The sequence below is a fragment of the Convolutriloba macropyga genome, chromosome 10, assembly GCF_964194025.1.
Source record: "Convolutriloba macropyga chromosome 10, txConMacr16.3, whole genome shotgun sequence".
Taxonomy (NCBI): Eukaryota; Metazoa; Xenacoelomorpha; order Acoela; family Convolutidae; genus Convolutriloba; species Convolutriloba macropyga.
This window is the reverse complement of record NC_134477.1, coordinates 1,671,796-1,685,688: the sequence shown is the minus strand read 5'-3', so window position 1 is coordinate 1,685,688 and position 13,893 is coordinate 1,671,796. Positions and strand designations below refer to the sequence as shown.

Here is a 13,893-nt window from a genome sequence, read left to right as displayed (position 1 = left end):
CTCAAACTCATTTTTTTTACAAACATGTTGCCATTGTCCGATGTCTTTCGCAATATTTATTTTTTTTTCCGAGAAATTTTTTCTAAAATATGTTGCAAATCTATTCAAAATTCATCCTTTGCTTGCTGACAATTGTAGTCAAAAAGAAATGAGATCATTGCTAAATAATCGTTTTCCCAAAAAAAAATAAATGCGACGTATTTAGGAGGTTTCCTTTCGATGTGCTTTTTCTTGAAAATAAATTCACCGACTCTTTCCTACAATTGAAAATTGAACATACAATCGATTACAACAAAAGCGCGAGGCCCTTCTGCTTTTTCATATACCAAAAATACAATGTATCCACGATTTTCTATGTTCAAAACTGAACATTTCAGGAGAGCACTTGCTACACTTTTTCGGGGAAATCGGAAAATAATGGAAAATCGAGAATTTCAGAAATCTTGGAGAAGCGCCTAGAATAAGGTGCGTGACCCAAGCCAGCTCTAATCAGACCATCCAGACCAATTTCGGCTCTGATGAGACAGATTTGGGTCGCGCAATGTGGGTGCCAGACTGACGTGAGTTGCGAACTGGGGGTGTAAAACCAATTTGAGCAGCGCACTGTGGGTGCCAGACCTACTTGAGTTGCGCACTGGGGTGCCAGACCAACTAGAGTCTCGCATGGTGGGTTCTAGACGCACTTCCGTTGCGCACTGGGGGTAGCCAGACACTCTTAACTTTTTAAATACCAGTAGTAATTGGTATATTTTTTATCGGAAAAACAGACGTCGTTTTATGTATATGGTTTCTGGGTTCTTCAGTGGAAAAATAATAGTTCTAAAGAAAGAAACAATTTCTGCTCAACGGCAATTACCAGATCTTAGTCCTTATCGTGGTTTTTGATGTTCATCAAGTAAAATTGGGAAGTTCTCTTCAAAAACAGTCCCCTCGAGGGTTAACAAACTCTTCTTCTTTTTGGAAACTGATCTTTTTGTGTTGGACCTCCTGGTCCTGATCAGACTTTCCAGACCCTGGAGATGTTTCTGATCAGACAGTACAGACTCCGGAAAGAGCTCTGTCCAGACCATCCACAAAATTATCCAGACCCTAGACCACGCTATGATCAGACTATCCAGACTCTGAGCGGAGCTCTGATCCGACTGTCCAGACCGTAGGTAGTGCCCTGATCAGACCGTGCAGTTTCTGGATAGGGCCCTGATAAGACTATCCAGGCCGTAGGTAGTGCTGCCAGACTGTGGAGCGGTCGCGGTTTACCCCCCGTGCGCGACCGAAGTCGGTCTTATCAGGGCCGGTTTGGGTCGCGAACCTCATCTCTGCATTTTCAGATACCAAAAACCAAATATATCCACGATTTTCTATGTTCAAAACTAAACATTTCTGGAGAGCACTTGTTGGATTTTTATCGAGGAAAATTGGATAACAATGAAAATTCGTGAATTTCGCAAATATTTTGGAGAAGCAGGTTTTCTTGTCATGCCTTTGTTGGCAGTCCTTATGTGCAATGATACAACGACATTGAAGCTGTTAGCTGATGAGAACCTTTCTTATCAACCGCTCAGTTCCATCTCATGCTTCTCTCTTCTCTCTCTTTCAACATTTGGATGAACTAACTTTTGTGAAGATATTTGAATGGAAATGAAGTCAGTCTCACAAACCTCACTAACCTAGTCTGCCTTCTGTTGTGATTCCATGCAATAGTGTATAATATGGAAGAGAGGACACGTCTTGTGGGACCCAGTCATTTTCCCACTTTTTTCCCTCTGAATCATTCCGATAGAATATCCCAAAAAGTGCGAGCTAGTGAAACAAAAACATATTGTATCATTATCAATTGTGTGTTGTTTACACTTTTGAGTGAGATTGTTTGTTTGTGGTCATGATGGCTGTTAGTAACCTTCTCTGTGTTTCACTGTTAGTTGTCTCTGCCAGTGGTTATGGGGTGGATCTTCAATCAAAGGTAAGATGTCGATTTGGTACTAAGATTTATTTCAAAACTAACAAGAAAATGTTCCTAATTAATGGGTTGATAAAATGACACTTTCAATGACCTTGTCCACCCAGCAGAGCTAATAGCCCTGATACCCCTTTTCCAAACAAGTGCGTTAAAAATTCACTCCGAAGAAATCGGAATGAAGTAAAACACCTTTGCAATACTTTACAGCAGTAACATCAAATCAATGGCCTCGTTAAGAAATTCATATAACAGAATAATCCAAACCCGAAATTGAAATGTCATATGATCAGACCAATCCAAAACATCATTAATTTCTTAATTTCAGTAATTTTTTTGTTCTGTGAAAAAAAAAGCATTTGGAGCACATACTCGATTTTGCGGTATAGACTTTCATTGGTCAGGTAATTATAAGGAAAGACGAATAGAATTTAGATTACCTTGTGATCATATTTTAGCTAGCCTTTTATGAAAGTTTATTTGTTCATAATTTGTTTATCGACTGGTCTCTCACTCAATTTAGTTTAATTTTAACTTTACTTTTAATTTATTTATCGCAGCATGAGCAGAAAAGAGGTTAAACCACTTAGTTCTTTCACTGTTTGCCAAGTTGATACTTCACGAGATTTCAGATTCTAATGGAGGAAAATACAAAAAGAACTCAACCTGAAATCAAGATCAAGTGAACAACGTGCATAAAAACGTTATCTAAAAAATCACATTTTCAAACAAATTGAGCGGATGACTCCCAAAAACGTTTAAAAACCAAAAAAACAGTTAACGATGTTTTAACTGATCCCAAGAACTCTATGAAGCGTATCAGAGTTACTCATAGCGCTTGCGATGATACAATTTCCAGAGCTGCAGTTAGACAAGTTCTTAAGAAAAAACATTGATCATTAGAGAAATACAGCAAAGAAGTCAGTTTTTAAAAAAGCGAGTGCTTTTGTTCAAATGAGTTTGCCAATAGCCTTCAGTAGCATTTTTATTACTGGCGACATGTTACTTTTACTGACGAAGCAGTGGGCGGGGTGTGGGCTCTCGGAATTGTTTTTTTTTTTTTTGAAGAAATGGATTGAGATTTCTTGAGAAAAAAATTCAACAAAAGTGTGTTCGGACAATCAACCTCATGTTTTGGGTTGCAATACAATCAGGCGGACAGAAACTGATTTTTAAGTTTTCAAGGAAACTAAACGCTGCCGACTATTCGAAAGTTTTGAAAAATTACGAAAAATTGCGTTTTCCTGGCTTTTTTCAACAAGGTCATGCTCTTGCGCACAAATCCAAAGTTATCGGAAACTGTTTTCAAGAAAAGGAGTGGAAGGTGCTCGAATGGGCAGAACATAGTCCAGATGTAAATCCAATCAAAAATATGGGCAAATTTGCAGCAGCGAGTACGAATACGGACAACTTCTTTGGGAAAATTAAGATATAAAAATGTGTCAGAAATTTGGAACAAAAATGACCCAGATGTCATTAGAAACCGGTATGGAAACTATACAAACCGTCTGCTAGACTTTCAAACTAAGGGTCCCATGACTTGTTATAAGACAACAAAATCGAAATCAAAATGTTCTGTTATTTGATGTTTGTAATGGTTTTTTTAAAACTCGTCAGGTGTACGTAGCTTTTTGGTTCCATAGTGTAAATATTTGCGCTTGTTGTTTTCCCCAAAAGCGATGAACAGCGTGCCTACTTGACGAAAATAATTAAAACATTAAATTGAGTTTATGAAATTCGCTCGGATTACCAATAGCGGTCTTAAACTACATTTTACTGATTGGCTTTGACGTATACTGTTGCTACTTAGAAGCATTTAATATCAACTAAATCTTAAGTAGTTAGGATAAGAACTCACAAATAACTTACTAAATCCAACCGAAACGATTTTTCAAGTCCTATAAATCTGTTGCTCGGGGTGTTTTTATGCCCCCTGATCATATTTTATGTGTTCTGATAAAGCACTACCCTTGAGGAGCACTATCCAGAATATTTTCAAATTTTCATTCGACAAAAAAGAAAAAAGAGAAAAAAGAACAATAGAAGGTAAATCTTCCTTGTGGCACCACGAAACTAGTCAAAACTAGGAAGTAGGTCAGACAGTTTAGTCGTCGTTATTAAATGTAAATCGGTCCATATGAAATTGTTTTTTAAAATTATACATATTAAGATGATTGTTTTGTTCATTTTTATGCGGAGAGACAACGAAGCCAAAATAACTATGATGGCTCCGTTTGGTGTAGTGTTTGGTACTGGTGAGTCTTTGTAGTACCAAATAGATTACTGGGAATTTTCAGAGAAACAAACCAAAGTTGAGTTATCTCATTTTTCATTTATAATTTGGTAGGGTGAGACCCCGATATAATCAGATATTTTTTGGCTCTAGCTTTCTGTAGTTTTGAATGTCCGTTCAATGACATTAACCCCACCAACCGTCTATTGATTAAAAAAATTTGAAAAAGGACATTGACATGAGATTTATCATGTATTGTAAATGTGTTGCATTTGTGTGGATGTTTCAGTTGAACAAAGAGATCGCAGCTGGCAACAGAGCATTTGAGAAGAAAGCAGACATTGTAAGTATATTAAATAGATACATGAATGGATAAGCTGTGAGTACCAAGCGTGCCAATTCAATTCAAATGTATTTTCTCTGTAATTGAGAATCGTACCAGAGGATGCTGGAAATAGTAAACGTTTATCAGCTTTTTGCTTGAGAACAGTTAAATTGATAGTATTTACAAATTGTAACTATTTTTGTGTTTCATGATAAGTGTGTATGTGCTTGTGTGTGTTGTGTGCGTGTGTGTGTGTGAGTGGGTGTGTGTGTATATGTGTGTGTTTGTGTGTGTTTTGTGTGTATGTGTGTGAGTATGTGTGTGTGTGTGTGTGTGTGTGTGTGTGTGTGTGTGTGTGTGTGTGTGTGTGTGTGTGTGTGTGTGTGTGTGTGTGTGTGTGTGTGTGTGTGTGTGTGGGTGGGTGGGTGGGTGGGTTGAGGTGGGGTTAAAGTGTGTGTGCCCCGGTTGCATTTTTCCGCCCACAAAACTTTAAGAGTGGGGCTGCAATGAAAGGATGTTTTAAGAAGATGCGGCTCAACACTCTTACATCTCTTTGGGCTACCAAGGGAGGGGGCGTCAAATGATGCCAAGTGAGGGTGTAAAATGTAAATTAACCCATTAGTCTTAGATCTGTTTGGTGAGTCAAGGGAGGTAAAATGAAGCAAAAAGTCAGAGGAAAACTTCTCCACTACCCCAAGCTCCTACACCATTTTAAACCCCTTGACAGACCAAAAAGATGTAGGAGTAGGGGGCTAATTTATCTCTTACACCCTCACTCTTACATAATTTTACCCCAATTGGCAGCCCGATATTTACACCATTTAACACCTGTCATTGAGTTACCTCACTACGCTTATATCATTCTGCTCCGCTCAAAAGCCTTAACCTTGCCTTGTTATAGCTAACAACAAACTTCAAAACAAAGCATAATTTTAACTTTTTTGGGACCTATTCTGTTTTGACCCCCAGCTTAGACAGCAGAAATTTTTTATGACCTCCAGGAGCACGTGCTATTTCCTTACATAGTAACCTGCTATATAACAACAAAAATTATGTAACTGGGGGTCATTTAAAGCACTGGGGGCCGAAACAGAAAAGATCCTTTTTTTACGAATAAAGATATGGAAAATCCCGAGTCGAATTTTCCCGCCCAAACAGATAAAAGGTTAGGGCTGCAATTAAAGGTTTTGAAGGAAACTGCAACTCAAAACTCTAACATTTTTTGAGCTGCACTGGATTGCCAGGGGGTAAATAAAATGATGTATGAGTGAAGGGACATTGGAGAAGACACCCAAACTCTTACAACATTTTATCGTTCTTGACAGACTGAAAAGATGTAGGAGTGGTGTTTTGATTATTTTCTACCTCCTCACTCTTACATCTTTCTACATACGTCCTGGAAGCCCATTGCAGACCAAAACGATGTACGAGTGGGGACAAAAAATCAAAATCTCCCCACATTTCACACCCACTCTTGCTTTTTTTATACCCCCTTCGCAGCCCCTTTCTTAAATCATTTTAGCAACCTACACAGTCCCAGTTTTAAAAAAAGTTAATATTCTCTCAACAATTTACCCTTCCCCACTCTTTCATCATTCTACCCCCTTGGAGGCGCTAATTTTAAACAGTTTTCCCAATTTCCAGCCCAATTTTTACACAATTGTACACCTCTTTGAACAAATTACCGCTCCTCTTTGCACCACTTTACCCTTTGGTAACCCAATTCTTACAGAAATTTATTTTCTCCGAACAGTTTACCTCCCTCACTCTTACACAATTTGTCCACGTTTGTTGCTCCGTTCCTGTGCAATTTGACCAACTGTTTTGGTCGGGGTATCTTCTCAAATGTCCTCCCAATGCAACACTTTGAAACCCACACTCACATCGCAGTATAGTTCGGGGTGGGCGTATTACTTAAAAATTTTGGCATTGTAGCCCTTTTTAACCCACTCTTACATCGCAATTTAAGTCAAAATGCCCGGGCCGAAGTGGGGTCAAAAATTAATGTAAGATTAGCGGTGAATAGCCGGGAAAAAATTCACCGCAAACCGTCCGCAGCTGTTGGCCTTGAAAGCAGTGAATTTTTGTAAGATTTGCGGTGTTTGGGGGTGAAAAGTTTTTTTCCGCATTTACCAAGTTTCTTCCAAAAAAAAACTGCCGTTCAAGGGTTCGAACCTGTCACCTCCTACATCTCAACAACTTCATACTCCACTTCGCCATTTGTCACTTACTTCAACGATTTTTCCTCTGAATTTAAAATAAGTGATGAATTTAGCAGCAAATTTTTGTAAGATTCGCCATTATAGCGGTGAAAAGTTTCTTTTCACGGCATCTTGGTAGCAGTGAAAGTTTTTTTCATCGCAACCTGGTGGTGCTGAATTTTTTTTTCACCGCATTCTGCTGTTAGCCGTGAAAAATATTCTTTACCGCCTAAGCAGTTTTAGCGGTGAAATATATTTTTTCACCGCATAAGCGGTGAAAAAAATATTTCACCGCTTAAAAGTTTTTTTCCCGCTTTCATTTCAGTGAGCAAAAATTTTACACTTGTTATTCAAATTCACCGCAAATCTTACGCCTCTTGGCAATTTTCCACACCTCAACCCGGTTGTAATTACTCGAAAGTTGTCCCAATGCAGCCCACTCTTACATCGCAATTTTGGTCACGGGGTAACTCTTCAATGGTCCTCGCATTATAGTCCAACAAATTTTCCCTCACCCCTCTACCTCCACCCCACTCGTATGTTAAAAGGGGAGGACTTTAGGGAGGACAATGGGCCCGGGTGTGTGTTTATTGCACGCGAGTGTGTGTGTGTGTGTGTGTGTGTGTGTGTGTGTGTGTGTGTGTGTGTGTGTGTGTGTGTGTGTGTGTGTTTGTATGTGTCTGTGTGTGTGTGTGTGTTTGTATGTGTGTGTGTGTGTGTGTGTGTGTGTGTGTGTGTGTGTGTGTGTGTGTGTGTGTGTGTGTGTGTGTGTTTGTATGTGTCTGTGTGTGTGTGTGTGTTTGTATGTGTGTGTGTGTGTGTGTGTGTGTGTGCGTGTGTGTGTGTGTGTGTGCGTGTGTATGTGTGTGGGCGTGTGTGTGTGTGTGTGTGTGTTTGTGTGTGTGTGTGTGTGTGTGCGTGTGTGTGTGGGCGTGTGTGTGTGTGTGTGTTTGTGAGTGTGTGTGTGTGAGTGAGTGAGTGAGTGTGGGTGTTTATTATTGTGTATTAGTATGTATCCTTGTATGATTTTAGGTAGTTGGAGATATCAAACACACAGAAGAGACAGGCTATGAACAGATGACGCATCTTTCGCCATTCGTCGACAACACTGTTAGTAAATACGTCATTACTATACATAACAATCACATTTATTGATAAATCGTTCAAATCGACATGCATCGTAGTTATGAGTACCGTCTCTTTACCATATAAAGCAATTTAATCATGCTTAGTATAGCAATGTTTTTTTTCAAACTCTTTATTGAGAAAAAATAAAAAAAATATGCATTGGTAACCAAAACATGATCAACAAACCACATGACTATCATATTATTGTGATCACGCGCAACAACGCTATCATATGCGATTCTTTTGTAAATTGTTATAATACCGGAGAAGTTGAAAATAGTTTTAATAGTGGCGTGTATTGCATACACACAAGAAAGTAGCATTCGTCCATTCGCGCACTATTTACTGTAAAAGTAAAATAATTTTATGCTTTTAACGGACTTTTGAGCTCTCACTTATCAATGAAGCAAAAAATAATCTGTGAGTTGTTTGATAAAAATGCATGCGTTCAACTGATTTTTATTAAACATGTTTATTAGGCATGTTATCTAACTTTAAGAAAAATAGGACATTTAAAAGAAAAAATCTGTGGCTTCAAAGTTTTGTAGCGACAAAGGAGATAATGCTTCCCAGGTTGAGGTCCAGATCCAAATTGGGTTATGATCAGACCCAGTCGAGCGCACACCCGTGTGTTCCCAGACCGAAATTACGGGGTCTGGACAAAAGTTCGAGCGCACTACAGTCTGGACGATGGTGTGGAGATGGTCTGATCAGGGGTAATTTTGGTCCAAAAAGTCTGACCATAAGCGGATTCGAGCGCACTTGGGTCCGATCAGAGGCGACCTCGGGCGCAATTGGGTCTGATCAGAGGAGTCTTCGAGCGCACTTTGGTCTGATCAGCTGAGACTTCGATCGAACTAGGGTCTGATCAGGGACAATTTCGAGCGCCTGATTTTTTAATTTTTTTTTCATATTTTTCAGCTTTTTTGATGCGATTTTTTCAGTTTTTTTAATGAGAGATGTTGGCTATGCCAGGAAGCAGCAATGAAGCAGCGCTCTGATCAGAGACTCATCTAAAGTCCGATACCTCTGATCAGAAGAAAAGGGTCCAGCTGATAGCAGAGGCCGGTCCCCTTAGAGGCATTTTTGATCAACTGGAGACCACGATGTCCCTTATGGAAAGCAGCCTAAACTCATCCATTGAGTCCGAAATATACTTTAAACGGAACACTAAATAAAATTTGTTCTCAACAGTTGGGTTTCGTTCTCTTTAGCATTACTCTTATATTAGATTTTTTCTTAGATGTATTAAATACTGCAAACATCAGTTTTTATGAAAAGATTATACAATAGCAAAATTAAGAGCTTTTTCGTAATTAAAATTTGTCTCTAATCAGACTATTTCGAGCGCACTTGAGTCCGATCAGAACCGGTTTCGAGCGCGCTTCAGTCTGATCATAAACATCTGCAAGCGCAAATGGGTCTGGCCAAAATGCTTCGAGCGCAACTGGGTCAGATCAAAACCCCTTCGAGCGCACCTGAGTCTGATCATAATCTAATTAAGGTATATGCAATGGTCTGAATTTGAGTCTGGACCATGGTCTGAAGATGATCTGATCAGAACACCTTCGGTTTGAAAAGTCTGATCAGGAACCCTTTGTGTCTGAAAAGTCTGATCAGAGGTAACTTGGGTCTGGAAAGTCTGATCAGGGTTAATTTCCGTCTCGAAAGTATGATCAGAGATAATTTTGGCCTGGAAGGTCTGATCAGATGAAAATTGGGGTCTGGACCTCAACCTGGGTTGACAAGGAATGCCAGTTTTTTAACTTATACTCTCACTGCTAAATGAGTAGGTTTTTATTTTGCCGAACATAAACCCCGTATAAATGTATTGATGAGACGAAATTGCCAACTAAGCTGGAACAAACGAGCGAAAATTAGAAAGGCATAAAATTCTTCTAAATTGGAATTCTAAAGAATGAAGAATTTTCGTTCTTGGTCTTTTTAACAATGGTTCAAACAACTGTCTACGGTTTATGATGATGAGGATGACCTTGTTTCATGATCAAAAATATCTGATTTGCTCTACAATGCCAGCAATTCAGTTGTCGAAGCAGTTTTTGTCAAAAACAAAATTGTCTCAAAAATTGTTTTGAATCAAAGACAAACACCTAGTCTCTATTTCAAATATATAGTTTAAAGGGATATCTTTTCAAGAGTGCGCACATCATTGATTAGTCATAAAATCTGAAACTCTTTTGTTCATTTTCGAAATGCTTGCTTCCTTCGTTACTTTAAACAACTATTTATTTGTTTGCTATTATCGTTATTAAAAAAAACTATTTTTACAAACAAAAAAAATGTGAGAAAACGTTTTTTTAAAAAACTTCGATTAATATAAGTTCTTACACAGAAAAAAAATCAAACTTTTTAAAAAGCTGAGTTAAATATTCAATAGATTTGAAAAGGTTATGGCAGAAGGAATTATTTGGAAGAAAATTATTACATCACCTAATGGGCACTGCAAATGATTTTAATAAGAATTTCTAACTGTCAGCAACCTGGCTCAAGGAAACAACAAAAATTGAATTTCAGCAGTTTTGTTATTACAAAATGTTTGTACAGAATCAAACATGGAAACCATCATTAACAGTTTTCAAGGAAATAAGTTTTTCATATACATTTCTGAAGGCAGAAATGATATGAAAGTTTCTGTTTTGAACAAGAAGAACATGATCTTTGAGTTAATCAGTGTTTAAAATTGCTCCTTTTTCTCAGCATTTTCGACGCCTATCTTGCAAAATTATTGCAAGATAAGCGTCCGGATCTTGCATCTTGCAAGATTGGGGTTGTTTGCAGGAATATTGCAAGATCTTGTAAGATAAACGCTATTTGCAAGAATAATGCAAGATCCTGAAAGATTCTATCCTCACTTGTCTAGAGCCGCAAATTATGTTTGCTGAGACAATCATTTCCCTGGAAATATTTTTTAATTTATTTTAAACTTGTTATAAAGCTGGTGTATTGATCAATTTCTAAGCTGCTTTTTTCTAGAAGATCCTGAATCATTAGAAATACTAATATTCTTTGAATTGAACTGGTATTTTTTTTCGTCAGGTGTTTGAGAAATTTTAGTGTATTTATCGTAGCAAACGGAGATTATATGCCACCTATTTTTTTCATTTTTCTTCAAAAGAAATTGTGAAAACAAACTGATACATTAAATATCTCCAAAATATCTCCATGCAACTGTTGTTAATCATCACAATGTTAAGTTTTTGTTCACGTTGTGCAACTGGAAAACTGTGTTGTCAAATAACTGATAAGTGAAAGAAACAGATTTGTTTGTTTTTGTTTATCTTTAAATCAAAGGGTTTGGCTAGGAGAACAATCTTTTTGCCTTTCGCGTTTTTGACATAACAAAAATTGAAGATCCTTGTACTATAATATTTGGGGTTTCATAGTGTTAACTGTTTCACTTCACACAATATTAATAGTGCCCTTTTATCAAAATCATCCAGATCATCCACAAATTCAACAGACGAATTATCGATATTGGATAGTAATTGAGCGCAAGCCTGATCCATTTAGAATTTACGCCTATAAACTGATATTTGTAAGAAAAAAAGTTGTCTTGAAAGATCTTGCGAAAAAAGAGATGGTTATCGTGTGAAATATTGAAAGACTTTGGGAGAAGATAATTTAGACGATGCATCTTCAAGTCGATTCTGCAAAAAAAACCTTTCAAAGAGAACTTTTTTAATTGACTAGAGATATCGATGTCTCGACCTCACGAGAGAGGTTGTAGATCGAGATGTTAAACTGTTGTTTTGTCTGATTGACAAAAGAATTCTTAGTAATTTCTGTTTCAGATTGAGGACACTTATGACACCGAGAGTGCAATTGCAGTGGAAAAGATGGAAAAGGTACTCTTAATCATCACTTTCATCATCATATTTATTCACACTAAATTGTTACAGTCCATTTTAAATTTGTGTGTTTGTTTGTTTATTTGCTCATGCGTGTGTGTGTATTGTGTAGGGTGTGAATGAACTGAAGGAGGCAGGGGAACACAGGGATGAACAGATTGAGACACTGGTCAGACCTCAGATCTCAAAGGTATCAATCATCCTTTCTCTCTATTTCCACTTATACTACTATCTCTCATTTCAAATGCACCCTAGTTGTCCAAACAAGGCTATGATTTGATTCATTTAACATCCTAGAAGACTGAATTATTCCTCAAAGCTGTTTGTTATACCAAAACGCTATCACAGCATCAATTATAAAATTTCAACTTTATTATATTCGTAGTCCTGCAAGCGATTTTTATGTTTCACAAAGAAAAATATGAATTGTCAGACGACGGTTATGAAACTCGACAGTGTTTAACAAATATCTCAACAGAAATTCATCTTTTGGTACAGACCATTTCTTTAAAAAAGAAAACTTTGGATGGAGCTGCAGATGAGACCACACAATCGCGTTTCAATTTGGACTGTTTAAAACCCATTGTTGAGTCTGCGTTATCTTACCAAGGAGTTTCTTTCATACCCTAGTCAATTTTAAAAGAACAATAATTGCTTAAACAGCGTCGTACCCAAATGCATTGCCTAGCAAACCTCGACATAGCAGACCCCGATACCGCCTGTTCTAATTCCAAGTATGGCCACGTCCAATTTTGTGAACCACTGAACTTAATTTATAACCGTTGGATTAAATTTACCGCTGAAACTAGGTGCTAACTTACTAAACATTCTTGATACGATAGTCTACCCGGGCCCTATCCCCAGGACATTTCAGAGCTGAATCTTTACATTCACATACTAACTGGAATCCTCATTTTTGAAGCAGTGCATATACACAGTCATATGCATAGTCCATTCAAACGCGTTTATGAGTATGACAAATTCTGAAAAACTTTGTAGATCTGATCATGATATTGTACCTGACAGATTGAAATTTGACTTTTACTGTGATCGGACAGAAATCATGTGTGAAATTGAAGATCTCGATTGTTCTAAAAAAGCCTCTTTAAAAAATCTATAAAGAGGCATTTTATATTCTATATAAACCTCATTATAGACTCCTAATAAATAAAATAGACTACTAAAAATTGACTGTTTATATTGACAACATGTTAAGTTTATTACACGATTCTCATTTTGTTTTTATATGCCACAGAACTAGGCCTATGAATTAATTTGACAAATAACATTTTCTTTGACAAAAAAGCACGACAATCGCTAGCAGAATAATATTAATGTTTTAATGATGTTCTTGTTAATCACTTGGAATTAAACCCTCTAAAAACTTGAACATCGTTTTTCTTCAATTCAGTCAAGTGTACAAAATCATTTTTGTGTGTCTTTTAGGCCACAGATGATGTTGTGAAGGCAACTCAGCTGAAGAAAGAGAGATTTGTCAACCCAGGCACAGCCATCTTGCCCCTCTACGAGTAGAACAAACAAATAAATACAAAAATAAACAGTCAAACCAACAGCAAAAACTAACAATCAAGAAATCGAATCTGACACTTTAAATCAAACAGTATACAGCAGCAGATACTAACAGCCAATCAGAACATCAACAAAATAGGATTCAGTTTTGGGACAACTTGAAAATTTAAATGATCAAATTCAAACTCAAAATGATAATTAGACACGGTGCATTTCACAATCACTTGAAAAACGTCTCTAAATTTTTAATATTTTAATCAAATTTTTAGTCTTCTTTGGGTTTCGGTTAAATGATATGTCTCTTCATCAATTCTGAAAGAGAAAACTGTTTTATTCACAGAGGAGGAGAAAAAACGTATTTTAGTTCAAATCAAATTTGAAACTGCGAAATGCAGAACGATAATGACGTTTTTTAAACTCGTAGTCGAGACAAACTCTGATTTTGTTGTATGACTATGGTAGATTAATGACTCTTAGGCAAAGACACGAAAAATTAGAAATAGAGATTGTCTTGTAAGATCTTCGAAGAAATACGTTAAGCGTCTATCTTCTAAGATTTGGAGGGGTTGAAAATATATGAGTTCTTTTCTATGTAGTTTTTAGCGCACCATTTTTAAATTGGAACACAAAAAAACTCAGTTAATGAACAGAAC

General features: G+C 37.2%; 1 protein-coding gene across 1 annotated transcript; it reads left to right on the top strand.

Moving 5' to 3' along the window:
- Nucleotides 1-1,745: 1,745 nt before the first annotated feature.
- On the top strand, nucleotides 1,746-13,568 carry LOC142348124 (uncharacterized). Its single transcript, XM_075399307.1, has 6 exons — nucleotides 1,746-1,960; nucleotides 4,477-4,530; nucleotides 7,746-7,823; nucleotides 11,654-11,707; nucleotides 11,823-11,900; nucleotides 13,157-13,568. The coding sequence occupies exons 1-6, from the start codon at nucleotides 1,880-1,882 to the stop codon at nucleotides 13,241-13,243; spliced, it is 432 nt and encodes a 143-aa protein (XP_075255422.1). The 5' UTR covers nucleotides 1,746-1,879; the 3' UTR covers nucleotides 13,244-13,568.
- Nucleotides 13,569-13,893: the final 325 nt, after the last annotated feature.